At 41.1% G+C, this 20,003-nt stretch overlaps 2 protein-coding genes across 2 annotated transcripts; one reads left to right on the top strand and one right to left on the bottom strand.

Moving 5' to 3' along the window:
- Positions 1 to 1,750: 1,750 nt before the first annotated feature.
- nrbf2b (nuclear receptor binding factor 2b) lies at positions 1,751 to 10,040 on the bottom strand. The gene is made up of 4 exons (XM_083787390.1): positions 9,844 to 10,040; positions 8,030 to 8,114; positions 4,903 to 4,943; positions 1,751 to 4,434 (listed from the first exon to the last, which is right to left on the bottom strand). Exons 1-4 carry the CDS (start codon positions 9,871 to 9,873, stop codon positions 3,763 to 3,765), a joined length of 828 nt encoding a protein of 275 aa, XP_083643516.1. The 5' UTR covers positions 9,874 to 10,040; the 3' UTR covers positions 1,751 to 3,762.
- A 5,843-nt stretch (positions 10,041 to 15,883) lies between these two features.
- Positions 15,884 to 19,272, top strand: LOC310874233 (NHL repeat-containing protein 3-like). The gene is made up of 3 exons (XM_083786955.1): positions 15,884 to 16,479; positions 16,753 to 16,955; positions 17,461 to 19,272. The coding sequence occupies exons 1-3, from the start codon at positions 16,227 to 16,229 to the stop codon at positions 18,058 to 18,060; spliced, it is 1,056 nt and encodes a 351-aa protein (XP_083643081.1). The 5' UTR covers positions 15,884 to 16,226; the 3' UTR covers positions 18,061 to 19,272.
- The last annotated feature ends 731 nt before the right edge of the window (positions 19,273 to 20,003 follow it).

Raw genomic sequence — 20,003 nt, 5'->3', positions numbered from 1 at the left:
AGTGAATGTATGTAATCCAATCCTGGTATTAATAATGTAGCGCCAGGCTATTAATAATGAGCCCAATCAAGTGTTCAATGAGATACAAACACCCCTGATTTTAATTATAGACGTTATGTAGGGCAGGCCTACTGTACATATTGCACACCTGAAGTTCATGAATTGAGACAATGAACCCCACCTGTTTTGCCTCTACAATTATCTTCACTGAAAATAGATGATCTAGGCTCTTGTACTATGCAATTTCTGGCTAATATTCGCCTGTTTTGACTTGACCTGAATAGGGACGCTAGGGTTCACGTGGTTAATTCCATACTGCATGTTCAAAAATAAAAATCAAGTTTAATATTAAGTTATAGCCACATAATTTGAACTGGTTCAATTCAAATTGAGTGATAGCTAGGTTTTACAGTACTTTTTTCAATTAAAGTAACACAATTAATAAACGTTAAATAATTTAGCCACATGTAGCAGTGTGGACTATGGCTGGGCAATATGAACAAAATCAAATATGGACCAAATACCTCTCATCAGTATTGTGATATCATATTGATAATATGTGAAGTGAGGGGTGCCCACTGGCTGCCCATGACTTCACTCACAAGTGGGGTTCTGATTAAAGACATTAAAAGTCCATAGATTTTCATTTCTGAAAATATCCAATCTACAAGCTCATGTGATACTTTCACTATTAGGGCTTTAGGGGACAAAGATAACAGGGAAAGATAACAAATATGCCATATAATGATATTACAATTTCCAGACGATATCTAGTCTCATATCACAATATCTATAATATTGATATTGCCCAGCCCTATTCTGGATCCACAACAGCTTTTTGTATCAGTCAAACAATTTTCAATTTACACACAACAAAGTGAAAGTCAGAGTTGCTTACAGAGTAGGCAGGTAAAAAAGGATTTAGGCCTATAATGTGTCATGTCATGAATTGTAGTTATAAAATATTCCTGACCGCCAATGAAGTGATGTTAGGAGACATGATGTGAAATTTTACATAGAATATTCCTGTCAAATTCATCAATCGCCATAGCTGCTGAAATCAATAATGTCTCCTTAAATTGTCCACGTACTATCGTCAGAATAGAGATGTTGTGAAAAGCATTGACCAAAGAAATGTCAGCCATTTTGCTCGTGTCATACTTGAGGATGTCCCAGCAAAATGGCCACCATGTGAAGACTGTCGGGTGGAAAGCTTTCAATCTAAAATGGTTACATTTCAGGAAACAATCTCTAACACATGGTTAAATATTTATAAAACCTACAGACACTTATCAACCTGGTATTACTAGTTTCTGCGTCTCATTAAAGGCATTTCTTTTTAATGTAATAAACTGCTATTTATGCAACTTTTGCATGACACTGTCATTTGACAAAGTATAAAATACAGCATTAATTTATGAAGAAACAACAAATATGGAGATACCAGAGTGACAAATGTGCTCAATGGGAATAGAGGAAGAATAACTAGGCCTACTAGTTGGACTTCACTGAGCTCAGACCTTCAGGGCCCCATCTCAACCAGAGAGCCCCTTTAGAAAACAGAGGGGCCAAAGGGCTGCAGTGGAAATCTAAAAGCATATCCAAAGAAAGAGTTCTTTCTATAATAGAATCAGATCTAAATCTTAGCACAGAGACACCTTCAATGATTGGGAAAGGATGGTTCTGATTTGTACGTACAAACAGCTCTCATTTTGTTCAATTGGACATAAATGAAAGACCGACAGCAGTATGTATCTGGGCTTCTTTCTTTATAAGGCAAAACAACATCATGTTAATTAATAAGCTAGTTAGTTAGCTGCAAGGAGACCAACTAGAACATGGAACCAAAACATTTGCATTGCATTGCAGGACAAACAAATACATTTTAAAACCTGTATTTTCTTTAAATTAAAAAGATAACCATGCTCCTTCACAGATTGGTTAAAAAGGAGCAAAATAAAAACATTAAACTAGGTAAGAAGAGGGGGAAAAAGATGAGATGAGAAGATTAAAGAAGAGATAGAGATGAGAAAGCTGTAATGATCTGTGGTTGGCTGTGGTTCTCAATTTTTTTAATTTCAAGGATTCTCATAACTCAGAGTTACAGACCTTTAAGGGTCCACCTGGAACCCCATCAAGGAACCAGAGGGTCCCTGGACTCCACTTTGAGAACCACTGATCTAAAATGACATGGCGACCTGTCTAGACCGTGATCATTCCACAGAAACTGACAAATGTGACACATCAGTTATTGCCATCATGTGACACAGAATAAATCAGACTTAAAGGCTCACACAACTCTCTCTCACGCACACACACACACAAAGAACGACAACTCACACACACACATCTTGCGAGTGGTAGAACTGAAACAGATCAACACCAGTCTTCCAAAATGTCTCACTCACACACACACACAATAACACTTAATTCACCAAAACAAATATTCCTCTGGACAAAGCGAGGGCTTGACTGACTGACAATGTATTAACAGGGAGAGAGACAGATAAGAGATCACTCCTTCCTTACCTCCAACACCGCTCCCAGTGCATTTCTGACCCACTGCTCTTTTTAAGAATAGGTGGGTGCTATCAGCTTTGCAATATCAACGTTGAGTTCCAATACCTCCCAAATATCTATGTCACCCTTGTCTATATAAACTGTCTGAGTGTAGAATTAAATATGCCTCGCAATGATTGAATTCTAAATTCTTCAGTCGGACGCGTCATGTGTCATGTCAGTGGAACACATTGAAAGAGTTTAAGATTTTATAAACTCAGTGCATCTTGCTGTATTCATCAAATGAATTGATTTAATTATTAACTACATTTGTTAAGCGTATCTAGTGATTGTGGTGTTGCTGACCATTTCTCCTCATCAATACAGGTACAGTCAAACACTTTTTCTTTTTTTTCTACACCCAAATGATCTTGAAGTATTATTTACAGTCAATCTGTCAGCTGGGTCTGTTTGCCAGCTTTAAGGACCGTCTGCTGAACGCTGACAAACACAATCAAAATACTCATCCCTTTTTTCTAGTAAGTGTCGAGGTCCCCTAATAAGACTACCACCACAGTGGGACCTGAAAAGTGTTCCAAGGCACTGGTTTGTTGATACAAAAGTTTCTGGTGTGTGCAAGTACGGTTGCTGCACACAGTTTCAGTCCGACACGGAGCTTTAGCTTACGCTCTGGTCACTTTAGCACTGCTGCATGAGTTATGAGAGGTGTAGTATGTGTTTATGTATGCGTGTGCGCTCTCACTTTTTGCAGTGTTCATTACTTGACACAATGCCACAAACGGGTCAAATTGTGTGTAAATACGTCTTCTTGCATTCTGCTTTAATTAAACACAGCCCACAGCCCCATGCTTCTTTTGGCTGTGTGTTGAGTGTTAATGTTTGTCTATATGCTTTATCTGCTTTATCAAGGCAGTCCTTCTCTACCTTTCCTGTGAGCAGGTCAAAAGCGTGTACCATATCACTGTTGTTGTCAGATGAGAGCTATGCATCAACAAAAACTAGTAAAGAAAAAAACTATTTTTCAAACTGGTTTAAAAAACAGTCATGAAACCGTGATGTTTTGGGTCGTCCAACACAATGACCCGTTAGAACAACCCATTAGCTTACACGGTTACCCTCAAACAGCAGTGATAGGTTTCTTAATGCCTCAAAAAACTCCATTCCATTGAACAACACTCATCCCCATCGATCTTTGTGTGTGCGAGTGTGTAAATGGTAAATTGCGTCTGCCTGTCATTCCGTTCACAGCTTATCCCTGTCCAGTAGCTCCTGCAGTTCGTTCTGGATGTCCTCCAGGGGTGGTAGGTCGTCCAGACACAGATCCTCCTGGGCGGGCATCTCCAGCGGCGGTAGCTGCGGGATGGCGATCTCCTTCTTCCCTTTCCCAGTCGTCCCCCACAGCTCCGAGCACTCCACAAAGTCTGGTGCTTCGAGTGCCGCCTCCGAGCGCAGCCGGGCGTTCTCAGAGCGCACCCGCTGGTTATCGGTTGTCAGCCGCTGGTTCTCGCTCACCATCTGCTGGTTTTCCTCCATCAGCTTGATCACAAGCTGCCGCAGGCCCTCGATGGTGGTCTCCTGCTCCTCCAGGCGAGTCTTGTCGTCTTTGGTGGTCCTGGGGCCAGGGCTCGGCGGGGGGACGGACGGGGGCCCGCCGCCGTGCCGAAGCTGCAGCTGGTAGATTAGAGTGTCGTACTCGCGCTCCCTCGCTCCGGAAGGTGGGACTACACCTGGACAGGCCTGGAGATGGAGCTGGGAGGTGGCCTGGGCGAGCAGTGCCGTGTCGGCGACGGGGGGCCGCGGCGTACCCTGCCGGGTTTTGGTGGCCTCGCGACGCGTTTCCCTCTTCCAGCGCTCCTGGATTAGACGCTGCATCTTGACGTGGCTGTCCCTCTGCAGTTCCATGGACAGGCGGGCCTACGGAACAGCAAACGTGTTCACCCACATAAATCATGCCAACCGTAATGGACATTAGTGGTAGAACAGTTAATTGAACTAATTGATTCTTAATTATTGAAAGTTTTTTATTTTATTACATTTGTTGTTTTAGTTTTTCTTTGCTTTTAGTTTTGCTTTTCTTCTTCCTTTATATTAGCACTACTGCATGAGTTTTTTAATAATTTAGATAATTAAGATATAGGGAGAAAAGAGGTAAAATATGCTTGATTTTGTCCTGATGTCCCTCTTTTCTGTAATAAAAATATTAAGAGAAAGATTTTTTTGTGAAGTAATGTGAAAGTAACTGTTGAACTGTGAATAGGCAATGACATACATCAGTCAATCAACCTGGACTGTTTACGGACAACAGTGAACCTGCAAAACAAGAGAAATTCCTGCGTACGTGTGCAGGAATTGCACACACGCGCACGGCGCACGCACACTCACCTGCTCACACTGCGTTAACTTCATGGCATCCCTCAGTAGATCTAAAAGTCACAGATAGAGATTTAAAAAAGTAAAAGAGAGGGGGCATTAAGAGAGATAGGGGGGGCATAGTGTAATGTTATCACATTAGAACAGCAACCGGCTTGTGCAATAACAACAGTGTTGTGCAACATTGCAGACTGAGGTCATAGTTTAATATTTAACTTACTTTTCAGAACTTTAATGTCTACTCAGGCTTGTGTGCACTGTGCACCCCAGACAGTTTTTGAGAGGCGCTAGCCCCTCCTATGCACATGTGTTGTGTGTTTGTAGCACGGAATGTGATGTATGATGATGTATAATGACAGTGTTGTGTGTTTGTAGCACGGGATGTGATGTATGATGATGTATAATGAGAAGAGCCCCTCACTTCACACAAGTGTGATTTTTAAGTTGCTTTTGTATTTATTTAACTATCCCATTGAACTTGAAACTTTTAACCATGTTAGGCTCATTTAAAACAAAAAGGACAATAAAAAAAACATGGAAAAAGAAACAGCACGTGCTGAAAGACAAATTCTCCACAATATCTATTGTATAGTCTTAGGTTTATAAGAAGTCACTTAATATTTAGACTCATTGCACCAAGAGTATATTGACCTCTAGGCTTCTATAAAACAAGTAAGACGCGCAAACGCGGGAAGCGAACGCAGCTCGTAAATTGCAATAACAACAATTAGAATAAATTACGTACTTTTTTTTTCTTTTTAGTTAGTAATCTTTTTAAGTTTTCTACTGTGTGTGTGTGTGTGGTTGTGTGTGTGTGTGTGTGTGTGTGTGCTACAGCTGCGCCGGTGCGCCCTCTGGTGGCGGGCGGGTGGTGTCACAGCGGGACAGACACAGACACACAGACAGACATGATCTGTAGGGTCTCATAGTTAGTGCTCAGTGCGTTCGCAATCACTGCGTTCGCAATTATTTCTCTATCTGCACAAGGGCTGGGCAATATATCAATAACATATTGGTTTTTGTGATACGAGACAAATATAGATAACGTCTGGGATTTTATTTTGTCCATATCTCCCAGCCGTCAATACAGTGAATATTTTAAATGTGCAGCCTTATATTTCATGCTCCTAAATAACCCACGTGTGTGTGTGAGCCGAGATGAATTATGTCCTGTGCTGTATAATGTTCCCACTGCCCTTAATTCCATTTGTACACCTACTGTATATGGCCAATTAACCTTTTTCTAGTTTACATACTTGACGCTGTTCACGCTTAAATACAGATTCCTACTCAGTACCCTTGTATGATAAGGATAAGTTAACCTCCATGAGTTTAGTCCCGGCTGACACCTATTGGTATTGGGGAGAGTGTGAACACCCACGTGTGTCCAGTTTTTGCTCCAGGTCCCCCGACCAACCGTATAGGAGATGCTAATGCAGTCAGTGACAGAGGTCCCCCTGTCCAGCCAGCTGTGAACACGGTCAATTGTGTCCATTGGGCAAGCTGGTGACACCGCCGAGAAAAGTCTAATCAGAGTCTCCATGGTGGTTGGCAGGAACTTTACCACCTGCGCCACCAGGACAATGCCTTTCATTAATTGAAAGGCAACAACAGATTAACCTAGTGACATAAATTAGGATATTTGCTATTGTGATATGGCATAAGTGTAATATAAAAATATAAAGATCGGATCGGGAAAGATTGGTATCGGTATGTCTCAAAATCAATTGATCGGAATCGGATCAGGAGCAAGAAAACGTGATTGGGACATCCCTACTTCTAACCCTTAGCATTGGCACAGTGCAATGCTTCATGATTGGGCTAATATAATTCAATTGACATTTTAGTCAGAAGAAGGTTGGATATCCTGCTTACAGCTCCATATAGAATTGGCTACTTATAGCTCCTAGGATGAGTTTCAAAGACATAGCAGAAACTAAAAAGCCAACATGTCTAAGAAGCAGACAGTAGTAATAGTAGACCTCTACAGTACTATAGATCCTGAGCTTTAAATAGCTGTGGACATGCCGTACACCTTTCTGTAACCCTCTGAATTGGTTCTCTCTATCTATGAAAATTACATTTAATTTTTTTTATAAAATAATAAAATGTCTGTTTAATGATTTGGGGTTGACATGCAATAGTTCTAGGTATGTTATGGTTCTCTTTGACTTGTTCTCAACCTGCATAGTAGGCTACAGTGTAATGTTAGGAGAAACTGCATTTATTATTTGTGTCAGCGAGGAGTGAGAACATGTTGTCTCATAATAGGAGCTCTGAACAGGGCCAGATAGTAAAAAAACAGGACGGGTCATAGGAGTACATAGGAGTACAGTACACGACGAAGTGGCCTGGTTTAACAAAATTATGCAAAAACCCACTTGACAATTATTATTGAGGATAAGTCTTATTCCCCAAATGTTGGTTGTCCTGAAAGTACTGGCACTGTTTAGACCTTATTTAGGGAACTCAAGTCAGATCATGGGAGATAGAAACACAACAATCTCGATTATGGACGGTATGTCAGTCCATACATATTGGTGGTATTATCACAAATAGGCCTATATACATGAACAGAATATGGTTTAATAATATATACGCTGCTATCTACAATAGCATATGAATGTAAACAATACAACCTAATAATGGCATTGTTTTACTTTCTCTGGGCAATCTCAAGTTATTTATAGTAAGGTATCTGTGGTTTGTGCATGAAGCCGCAGGCACAAACCACAATGCGGTATTAAGTGGCAAAGCCAGACATTAGCCTGGCTGCTTGTGTTGTGTATCTCCTAATGTGGACGGTCTATGCCTCCTATTGAAATATGTCTTTGTAAATACTTACACGCTCACACAAGAACAATGATGGTGTAATCAAGAGATTTTGCCATTTATGGATTGTAACACCCTGTGTGAATTTTGCTATTACTTTTACTTCCTCAGGGATTGCCTAGGCTAGGCATATAGGCAGCCTAGCCCTAGACATGTACATATTGTGACTGTCCAAAACTCATTAAAAAATAAAAAATATATAGATAAAGATGATATGGCTTTCTGCTAGGATTATGTACTTTTTTTTCTTCATTATTTTTTGGGATAAAATGATTTGCAGTGGACCATTATGTCAGCATTAACTGACCTGCAGCTTTGCCATGGCAGGAAATAGCCTCCTCATACTTTCCTGCTGCCAACAGGCGGTCAGCCTTCCTGCACTGCTGGTGAGCCTGGGGAGAGATAAATGGGAGCAGACCGAAATAAGAGAGAATAGAACGGTGACAGGAGGGAGTTTAAAATGTAGGAAGGTTAAACCACATAGGCTATATTCAAATATTTTCAAAAACAGCCGAACACACAGACATTTTGCCTATAAAGACATGCCCAAAACTTTCACTGCATGCGCCAGGGTGAAAGTGTTTAAATATGGAATTAACAAATCACTATAGGTAACTTTTATTTCACAGTACTGTTTACTAAATTATTTAATTCAGAGTCAGACACACAATATGGGAGTGTACCTATTTTCACTTAATCCTAACTATACCTACCCCCGGGCCCGACCCAGGGTCCGAGGTAGCCCCTTTCGGGACCCTACGTAAAACTTTTCTGATATTTTGTTGAGTTTTACGTTGGGTCCCTGCTCACTACTGTATTTTCGTATGGAAATTCCTATATGCGGAAGTGGAGATTCTCTCTAAAATAGGACCCGCGGCATGTGACGCCATTATTTTCCTTGAGTTATTCTGAATTCGGTAACTTTAAGTAGCTATACATCCAGCTGCGAATATCTCCTGTGGCGCGGAAGCCGTTAAGTATTTTTAATCTTTGTTTGACCGATTTGGTCGCTTTATTTCTTCTTGTTTGTTTACCGTTTATTGTACCGCCTCCCGGTGTGCGGTTGGCTTGTGAGGCTACGTCCCTGCCTCTGATCTGCTGTGTCATAGCTATAGCGCCACTAGCTAGCCAGATAGGCGGTACAATGAGGTGTCAATAAACAAGGAAGGAAAAGAAGAATCCAAGCTTCCAAATCGGGCAAACATATATTAAAAATACTTAACGGCTTCCGCGCCACAGGAGATATTCGCAGCGGCATGTATGGGTACTTATACTTTACATATTCAGAAAGCCTCATACTGAAGAATATCGTCAAAGAGCGCGGAGAGGCGGTAAACATGTAAACATGAGCCAGTAAATGTTTTAATCAGGTGGCATGGACGACGTGGAACAGGACCCAATGCACTGGGTCGAACAAATGTCAGAAACTTCAGTAGCATTTGGGTTCTGCTTGGAGGGCTAGGTCCGAGGGAACACTAGACCTAGAATGCCTGTGATCATTTAATTATACTTCGTAACAACAAGAGCCGTTCTAGGGCTAAGGGAACACATGGCTGATGATCGATCCCCACATAATGTTACATTGAAAGGAAGTACTGTAGGCAGCTGTGATCGAGTTGTCTGTAGTTAATGTTTTACCATGTTATTCACTTTCTGACTGCCTACTTATACTGTAGCATATAAACCGTTATACTTATATAGCAATACTTTAAGCACAATTTGCTGCCCAGCAAAACATGCATGTAGGACAAAACCAAAGGCTACATTATTTACAGCATCTAGCTTCAAGTCAAGATAATAATAATAAAATAAATAAAGGATTCGTCAATGACGTAACAATTAAAGCGTCGTCTAGCGGAAGTGCTTCAGTAACTATGTAATTTCGCCGCTCAACAAAATGACGTATTCTTCTCTTCTCCAACTGGAAATGGGCAGAATACGCAGTTTTTGTGGAGTGAGTGACGATTGTCGAAAAGGGTGGATAGATCATAGATAGATACATATGGGTGGATACGTCGACACGTCGATTGTTTGCAACGTCACCCAACGTATCCTCCTTGGCGAGTCAACTGTAGGCTACAGTAACGTTAGCCTGTTATTGCAACATCAACAGAAACTTACGAGGTTAAGAGGGCTGTCCACGACCTCCATCGAGCCGATTCTTCGGGGATTTGAACTACATTAAAGGTGTCTCTGTCCTCAACGGACTGTCGTCCGCCCCAGCCGTTAGATCCTTTGATGGAGTTAAAAAAAATTGTGGACAGTAAATCGACAGGGTATCAGTCGGCCGTCCGCTCCGCTGCTGCAGCACTGTAAAGTGTTCGTCACACAAAATGAGAACTTCCTGTTCGTGGATATCAAAATAAAATCACGCCCCCTCCAAGCCTTTGTTGTTGCTTGCTACTGTAAAATGAAAGTAGGCCATAGATAAATAAACAAATACATAAATAATGTCGTAGGATGACTATGAATTGATTGCATAGGGCCTGGCTATAACTGGAAACAAGACCGCAATACGTTTTTTTTTGTGCTATTCCTTTTGTTGAACTGTGTGTGACTACTCTGTTGCTGTTTTTATTTATGTTCAATAAACTACCGTATTTAATTAAAAAAAACGTAGCCTACCTGGCCTATTCAAATCATATGTCTGCTTTTATTTCTGACAATTTTATTTTCCATATAAAATACATTTCTTCTTCTTATACACGGGATTTTTTTTTGATGAACCTTCAGGTGCAGGTGCGGCGGTGCGGCGGTGCGGCTCACACACACTGGACCTGTATCCAATTACACGCACCTGCTGCTGCTTTGGCGCGATCAAGAGCAGAGCGAGTTTGAAGGTGGTTTTTTTGCGAATTCATAAATGCGATATATTCAAATAGACGTTTTGTTTTTAAATGCACGCACGGCAACAACTAAAACTGATACTAAAGTAATAGTTGTGGTTCTTCTAATTAACCCCCGGAAAGCACTTGAAGTCAGCCGCAGTCCGCAGAACGTCATGAACAGAGGAATGCCAAGTTGCCAACCCAAATAAATCATGACGGAATGTTTGAAAATCCTTATATCCTACTGAGGAGGTATGTATACTAGCATGTCTCCTATTCATGTACGTGACAGTTAAGTGAGTGAACTCATGGTATGGTGGGCAAACTGGGCATAGTCTAATAAATTAACTAAAGGGTAGTTACATTTACTTCAGTCAGATAACTTACGAATTAGCCTCGTCGTAGGCCTACCTACTTTTTGTTTCAGGCTACTCACTATATAGACATGTCACGGGGCAACCCGTGCCCTATATACAACTAGAACTGCACTCTGTCGAGTGCATACTTGCTTGTTGCACACTCGTAGGCCATAAATGGCCAACTAGTGCGCAAGCAGAGCGCGCAAGTCCTTTCGACCGCTGTAAACTGTCAAATCTCAGTATCTCTGTGAAGGAACGTTTGAAATGATTAATGTTTAGATGTAACTATTTACTACCTACCTTATACATATAAACATCTAGTATTATTAAGTATGATTCAAGTTTCTATCTATATAAGAAATACTGTTTTATCGTTGTAGATATATTCTGGATCCCTTTTTAGTTTTTCTAGTCATACACATACACACCACGTACGCTGGTCCCAGCAGATCAGGCACAATTAGCTATTTTATTTTTTACTGATTATGTATATAGTATACGTATGACTAGCTCTAAATGATGACGTAAGAAATATATATAGTATATATATAGTATATAGGCATATACTATATACGATACGTATACATATATACTCTATACTGTATAAAGTGTGTAGTTGTAAGTTGATTAGCGGTATACTGTGGTTACTTTGCGCCAAAAACCGTGACAGCTGTTCCGCCATTTGAGGCTTACGCAGAAAAACATCAAATCTGTGCCTGTGTTGCTGGACCAAATGACCACAAATGACCATATTTCTTACGTCATTATTAAGAGCTAGTCATACACATACACACCACGTACTCTGGTCCCAGCAGATCAGGCACAATTTGCTATTTTATTTTTTACTGATTATGTATATAGGCATATACTATATATGTATACATATATACTCTATACTCTATACTGTATAAAGTGTGTAGTTGTAAGTTGATTAGCGGTATACTGTGGTTACTTTGCGCCAAAAACCGTGACAGCTGTTCCGCCATTTGAGGCTTACGCAGAAAAACATCAAATCTGTGCCTGTGTTGCTGGACCAATGATGACGAAATGACCATATTTCTTACGTCATCATTTAGAGCTAGTCATACACATACACACCACGTACTCTGGTCCCAGCAGATCAGGCACAATTTGCTATTTTATTTTTTACTGATTATGTATATAGTATACGTATGACTAGCTCTAAATGATGACGTAAGAAATATATATAGTATATATATAGTATATAGGCATATACTATATATGTATACATATATACTCTATACTCTATACTGTATAAAGTGTGTAGTTGTAAGTTGATTAGCGGTATACTGTGGTTACTTTGCGCCAAAAACCGTGACAGCTGTTCCGCCATTTGAGGCTTACGCAGAAAAACATCAAATCTGTGCCTGTGTTGCTGGACCAATGATGACGAAATGACCATATTTCTTACGTCATCATTTAGAGCTAGTCATACACATACACACCACGTACTCTGGTCCCAGCAGATCAGGCACAATTTGCTATTTTATTTTTTACTGATTATGTATATAGTATACGTATGACTAGCTCTAAATGATGACGTAAGAAATATGGTCATTTCGTCATCATTGGTCCAGCAACACAGGCACAGATTTGATGTTTTTCTGCGTAAGCCTCGAATGGCGGAACAGCTGTCACGACGAAGGAGACCGGGCGAAAATATTACTTGCGCGCTCTGCTTGCGCAAGTAAAGACACAAACTGCTTTCTATAACATGCAAAGACTATTCCATTATTGTGTGGTGGAATGAAAATGATCACTGATTGGTTAGTTGTCTTTCCTGCACTGCTGGTGACATTTCCCTTGATCAAGGACTGTCTAAAGAGGACAAGAAGCGAAGACCGTACGGGCGACGCCATGTTGCTCACATGGTGCTCCATGGAAGGAAAGAAACATGTGCAGTTGAGACCAAGGAAGCTGAAGGAGGAAGTGTTGGCTGCATAAAGCCCATTGTGCATGTTTCTTTCCTTCCATGGAGCACCATGGAGCAACATGGCGGCGCCCTTACGGTCTTCGCTTCCCGTCCTCTTTATACAGTCCTTGCCCTTGATGAGGAAGTGGCCAAGTGCTATGCAGGAGAGGGGTGCTTTGAGTAATTGTCATTGAGTTTTCATTCTGATTTATACTTGTTTAATTGTAACACATTATTGAGAATGTTTAGGTTACTGTTTATTCAAGGTGGTTGATGGAAGTATTTATATTGGTGAAGTATGTGAGAAGAAATGTGCTAATTGAGTCTGTGCCCAGTGGTGGATCCACTCCTATTTAAAGGAGGCTGCAGGGACAGGCTAGTTAGTTAGAAGTAGGCAATGGCACAGGTAACATCCCTGAGGGAGAGCTACAGGGCCTTGTGTGATCAGGGTACAGCCTGAAGAGAGCTCTTATCCAGTTGGGTTTTGTTTGTAGTGTGTAGTGTTCATTTCATTTCTAAGTATTATTATTATTGTTATTGTTATTTTCCTGGTTTCACACTGTTGAATCTGTACTGGACTTTGGTGGAGGAGTTTTAGGGAAAAATAAAGACCCTTAAACTGCATTACTGACTGTTCTTGGAGCCTTGGCTGTTCGGGCAACTTCACAAGACAGATCGACTGGAAATATTATATCAAATGTAAATACAACTGAATATTTTATTTTATATGGACATTCAATGCAACCTCACTGGTGGGGACGGGGGTGCAAACCCCCACAAAGGGGTGGGGACGGGGGTGCAAACAGGTGTTTACCAACCTCCAATCTCACTGACAGCAAGATGGATACACCCAGGAAAATGTATTAAACTGAGCTTTGTGGTAAACTGGTAATAAATATAACTTAAGTTATAGGCCTACTACCTTAAAGACAACCGCAACCTGTAATGAAATGGATAAAGGGTAGGCTACCATCATTCAAATTTCAAAGGCAAAGAAGTCAGATATTAAGTAGTTAAAGTAGGCTAGATGTACTAGGTGATGATGTCATATATATATATTGATCTAACCCTGATGACATAATCCTTTTTGTGCAATTATTTCTATTTCCATTAATTTCTAGAATGGAATGAATACTGTAAGAGGCAGTCACAAGGAGGTTGGCCGAAGCATGGCCTGCCCTGCAGCTCTACTGACCGGTGAGTAAAATATTATTATTGCTGATGTTTAAGTCTTCTGGATGGCTGCTGTGTCAGAGAACTGATTGCTTGCTGCCACTTGCCGCAGTGGACATTGTTCTAACTGTGATGACAATCTGTTTGTGAAGCGATGTGGTTGCAGAGTGCAGACATAGGCCAAATGTTTGAAGTTGATCTGGGTACTGGGGAGACACTTAACTTCTGTTTTTGATCTCAAGTTAAAGTTTGGGAACCCCGGCCTGGTTGTAGGATAAGGTTGTTTACATAAGTTTTATATTTGCTAGTTCAGCACTGCATATTCTAAGTAAAGAGACTCTTTTCTTTAGTACTGTATGAACTTCATGTAGGCAGCTGGCCATGTCTATTGATAGCTCTACCTAGTCAAACGATAGAGATATGTCGCTGATCATGGTGATCAGTGTTCTTTATAGGGATGCCACGATCAGGTTTTTTGTGACCGATCCCAATCACTGATTGTTTTTCTCATGATCGGCAATCACCGATCAGTGGCCGATTGATCGGCGCATCTCTAGTGTTCTTAGTGACAACATGTTCTTCCCTCTTATCTAGTCCCATGTTTTACTCTTCACACTCTTTGTAGTCTGCTTTTATGGTGATCTTGACATGGCTGAAATCATAGTGGCAATGTGACATTACAGTGGGGACTGCTTTACAAGCTCACAACCTCAAAAGTGTCTCTCTAGGTCGTCCTCAGACGAGCCCTCCATCGTCATTTACAGTCATCCCAGTTCTCCATACATCTGGCCAGTTCGTTGGTACTTTGCGCTCCTGCATCGCACTTGAGTACATCCACGTATGTTAGCGTGGGACGTCCTCGTGATCGATGCCCGTGTGTTGGTTCCCAGAGCACCAGTTTGCTGGCTGGCAGTTCTTGATGCCTTTGGCAGTGTCCCGCGACTCCCGCTATAGTCTCATTCTCCTGGCTGCTATTTTCTGGCTCACCCTTGGTAATCCCTCATACAGAGTCTTTTACTTAAGTGTACTTAAGTGCAGTAGCCTACTTAAGTAAATGTACTTAGTTACTTTCCACCACTGCTTGTAGATTGGTGTTCAATCTCACTTTTGTCTCTGAGAGGTCCATAACATCAATACATCAGCACACAATATGTCTTCTCTAGTACAAGTTATTTGTCCGACCTACACCTACAGTGTGTTTTGTTTCACTGGTCCATGGTGTAAATTCTAATAACGCATGCACTGTAATAGCCTACAAAAACAAATATTTTCCCATATGCTTTGTTTCTCTGTGTTAAAATATTGTGTTCCAATATGACGCACCACAATAGTATTATGGTGCCATAATAGTATTATACGCAGGGAAAATAATAACTGCCAACATTGGACTGTGAGAATCCGACTTACAGATGGGTCTTACATTAGCCTACTGCTTCAGTCATCAAATCAATTTCTGTAGGTGTACATCAAGCAAGCCTGATAAAAGTATCAAACTCCACAAATTCACTAGAACACTGGAAATTCCGTCTACTCTTTTAATAAGAACCATTCATTCGTGTGTGTGTGTGTGTGTGTGTGTGTGTGTGTGTGTGTGTGTGTGTGTGTGTGTGTGTGTGTGTGTGTGTGTGTGTGTGTGTGTGTGTGTGTGTGTGTGTGTGTGTGTGTGTGTGTGTGTGTGTGTGTGTGTGTGTGTGTGTGTGTGTGTGTGTGTGTGTGTCATGCTTTTACTTTGAATGCAAAATGTACCTGTTCCTGTCGTTCAGTGTACAGCTGTGGGTGAATTGACGCAGCTGAACGCTCCTGCAACAACACGACGTGGTGACGTTGCAATCCTTCTAAACCCACGTAATTTCCGTTGGCCCATGACAGTTGTCATGTGTTTTTTGTTGTCGTTTTTGAGAAGAGACGAGTTCTCTGCTTCGATCGGACTATCAGCAGCTTCACATGAAACTGAAATCTAGGCCTAAACGTTTCCAACGGAGTACACGAAATGGTCATGCCGTTGCCGATGTGAAGTTAACGACAGTAGCTCGCTGTTTTCATAGAGATAAAAGCTAGCTAACGTCAGGTTAGCTTTAGTGATGTAGATTGATTGTTATGTGGGACAATCATTAACCATCTCAAAGAAGGAACTAAACGATCCCAACATTTGTATACAATTGCATAAACGGATCAATTAACTGCGAAGTCACCAATTACGATAATCTCGTGATGAAAAAGAGAGGTCACACGTGCTTGATCGCTACGACAATGGCCACGGTGTTTCTTGTCATGATGGTTCTGTACGGCACCATCAACTCTCAGCCTTTTGAAGGCAGCAGCTTCAGGCGGGACTATCGGCTCCTTGGAAGACCCCTGTACAAACTGGACATATCCTGGCCTAAATACCCCGAACTGTTCGGAGGTGATGCGTTTGGAGTGGCCGTGGACCAGTATTCTGGCGTGGTGTATGTGGCCCAGAGAGGTGAATAATAAATCTCTTCAATGTTTTATATTTTATCCTGTGTGTATGCATTTACATTTTAAAGTCAGACCTAATTACATTACATAGTCAGACCTAATTTCCTTAATTAGCAAAACATGCCACTCTACTGACTTTGAAAAACATAATTTGGTGAGACTATCAAGAAAAACATGGAATATTATAGCCTCAAATTGAATGGAATGCACATTTTAAAACATATGCCATCAACATTCTATTGCTGTATTTCGATAAATGTTCCACTCTGTCTCTTAGGTGAGAATGTGCCCAAGGTGCTGGTATTCTCCACCGATGGGGATTTCCTGATGGCCTGGAACACAAGCACATTGGAGATGCCTCACGGCATATTTGTGGCAGATGCTGCCTCATCCAATCCCACAGTGTGGATCACAGACGTGGGGAATGGACCATATGGACACTGCATCAAACAGTACTCGCCATCTGGGACTCTTCTGCAGGTTTGTGATGGCTTTATCTTGGATTATTATTTGCAACCCCAGTGTGTCACTGCAAGAAAAGAGAGATTTTGTTCAGGCTTCACTGTGATGGAGGGGCAGGAAAAAAACAACAACACACACACACACACACACACACACACACACACACACACACACACACACACACACACACAAGCCTATGGAATTATGTTGTTAATAATAAGATAAGACTACATGCTTTACTGACAATTTGTATTGGCACTTACGCAGCCAATGTGTTTTGCTTTTTAACCACTTTCAACCTGGGGTCTCTAAATTGGGCATAGGTGAACAATCGTTTTTAGATCTACAACTTGCTGTGACGTGTTGTGAGCTTGTAGATCAGCTATATATATATATATTTTTTTGAGTATATGTATTTCAAGTATATCTAATTAATAATTCCACTAATTTGAAGAGTATTCAACTATAATTTGTGTTCGGTTGGTATTTCATACGTGCCGTCCACTCATGCTGTCCACTCCAGGTGGTAGGCACACCGGGGAAGGCCGGGTCTGGGATGAACCCACTGCAGTTTGACCAGCCAGCTGAGATCTTTGTCCACAGCTCTGGAGAGATCTACATCGTTGACGGGGACGGAGGGGTGAATAACCGCCTCATCAAGCTGTCAAGGGACCAGGAAGTTCTGTGGATGCATGGTGAGAAAGGTCAGGGCCTGGCACAGTTCTACATCCCACACAGTGTCACCGTGGACAACTATCAGAGGGTGTGGGTGGCCGACAGAGGGAACAAGAGGATCCAGGTATTCAACTCTGTCACCGGGGACTGGCTGGGGACATGGGGGAGCTGCTTCACAGAGGATGCGCCATACTCTGTCCGACTAACCCCGGACAAGAAGTACTTTGTCGTCGTTCAGCTCAACACCAATCAGATCACTCTGCTGGATGCACCTCCAGTGGGCGTAATTGGTCAGTGCCAGGTGGTGAGCGTGATCCAATTGGCGGATGAAGTAAAACCCCACCTGGTGGATTTGGATCTGAAGACGGGGGCTCTGTATGTGGCAGAGATCGGAGCCCAGCAAGCCCAGAAGTTTACTCCCTTCAGTCTGGGTGGGAGTTTCCTGTAGAAAGTAAATCTGCAAAATTAATTGAGAAAGTCGCAATATATACCACACTGCAAGAGGTTGAATAGTAGTTGGCTAGTTGGCTTCCTAAGCAAGCTGTTTTTGTTCTTTCACCAGTGATTTCACTTGGAGTTGGCAAACATGGTTGTTTTCAAAGATCTGATCTAAGACTTTAAAACCAATATAACATTATTACTAAAGCCTTTTGCCTCTAGCCTAACGCTTTAGCCTATTTACCGGAAGCAAACCAGAATTTGTCCTTTGCATATTTCACTTGGAATAATAACATAACCACTTGCAGTTCTAGAAAGAGGTTAGAGCACAAACAAAATGTATCACTATGCATGTTGTAGCTTAAGGTATAATTTACACCAGCTGTGCTAAAATCTGTTACTGCATAATCCATATGTACTTGATGATAAATGTGTCCTGTCCCTAAAAAAAGAAGGAAAATTTGTGGATTTATCATATTATGCTTATTGCTTGATCAGTGTTTAATGTCAAGTTTCTCAACTCTTAAGCCTTATTTGCGTCTTTTGGTACATTTTCTCTTAGTAGTGCTTTAGATTTGGTAAAGTGGAGTACACATTGATGTCTCAGAAATGTCATCATTACTCAATTTACATTCTAGTTTTTGCTGTGCCCTGCTGGCTGGAGGGTCATTGCCACCGACCACAGTCAGAGAGGGAAAGTAAAGCTTAGTGTTTCTCTGTTAGTTTGAGGATTGGCACATTGTTGTTTAATAGTAGTAGTTTGTACATTGTTTAGTGTAAGTGTAAAGACTGAGGCAACACATCAATGACTGTCATAATTCAGGATGTTGTCAGATCCTGTCTCCACTGTCCATTTCCCTACTATGTTTCAGTCCCTTCACATACAGAAGCTTTATTTAGCCTACATTACATTTCATTGAAGTATAAGTGTATTTAAAAAAAAGTTTTTTGTTTTCTATGAAACTGAATTGTTTTAACTCTTTATAAGAGTATTAACGTTTTCATATTTGCAAAGCTTTAACATGAAATGAGTATATATGCCAGAGATGAATTCTACTTGAAGTTGCAGTCTAATAAAACTGTCACCGTTGTAGCACAAAATGAGCATATTGTAGCTTATTGACATATACTAGAGTTCTAGAATGCTGTAATTTATGAAAATATTCTTGTCATGTGGTAACCTACCAGAGACGGACCCATGATCAATTGCTTAAGAAAAGTGTTCTATCCGGCCGGGGAAATTCCCCTCTGTCAGGTGAAAAGAAGCAGCTTGGACTCCTCATGCATAGAAGGAGGCATGAGGTCAGTCCGCTGCCCCCCCCCCCCCCCCCCCCCCCCCCCCCCCAGGTTGGCAGAGGAAGTGTAGCGCCCAGGATTGCATTAGATAATTGGCACTGGGTGGAAAGAAAACTGGGTTACAAAATCGTGGGATAAAAATTTAGAAAAAAAAGAAAAGTGTTCTTATCTATATTATTTAGAAAATAATCAGTGGTCTTGTAAACCAGCTACCACAGAACACAGCTTGTAAAGATGATTCACTTGCATGGTCACAACTTGACTGCTGTGGCTGCTTAAAATGTAGCAATATGCTTAAATGCCAAACTTATTTAATGATATACAGTATTTTACAAATGTTTTCTAGTAAATGCAGTCTGAAGCAGTGGTCACTTCAATGTGATGATTATGATTATTATATCCGATCATGTCAGGATGACTGTCATGGATTCTGCATTCTGTCATACCCATTTTATTTAAATATAGTGCCAAATCACATCAAAATCCATGACGCATCAGGAGAGAAAAGCCAATAGTGTTTCTATTTTGGCTACAAATCCTTGTTTCATCGTTTGATTTTGGTAAAATGTTTGTCCCGACCTGAAAATATATATTCTGTTTTAGAGTTAAAGAGATGGTGAGACCCATGTCACTGAACACTAGCAATTATTACGGTAC

This window comes from Protomyctophum parallelum (assembly GCF_964188405.1).
Source record: "Protomyctophum parallelum genome assembly, chromosome: 17".
Taxonomy (NCBI): Eukaryota; Metazoa; Chordata; class Actinopteri; order Myctophiformes; family Myctophidae; genus Protomyctophum; species Protomyctophum parallelum.
The sequence above is the reverse complement of the archived record's forward strand: the minus strand, read 5'-3'. Positions and strand labels throughout refer to the sequence as shown.

Bases quoted from the DNA above. Each gene is read 5' to 3' on its own strand.
- nrbf2b (XM_083787390.1), bottom strand. From the start codon at position 9,873: ATGGAGGTCGTGGACAGCCCTCTTAACCTC. The intron at 4,944-8,029 runs GTCAGTTAATGC...TGTGACTTTTAG, and splicing joins CTGCCATGGCAAAGCTGCAG to ATCTACTGAGGGATGCCATG. The intron at 4,435-4,902 runs GTGAGTGTGCGT...GCTGTTCCGTAG, and splicing joins AGTTAACGCAGTGTGAGCAG to GCCCGCCTGTCCATGGAACT.
- LOC310874233 (XM_083786955.1), top strand. From the start codon at position 16,227: ATGAAAAAGAGAGGTCACACGTGCTTGATCGCTACGACAATGGCCACG. The intron at 16,480-16,752 runs GTGAATAATAAA...TCTGTCTCTTAG, and splicing joins GGTGTATGTGGCCCAGAGAG to GTGAGAATGTGCCCAAGGTG. The intron at 16,956-17,460 runs GTTTGTGATGGC...TGTCCACTCCAG, and splicing joins CATCTGGGACTCTTCTGCAG to GTGGTAGGCACACCGGGGAA.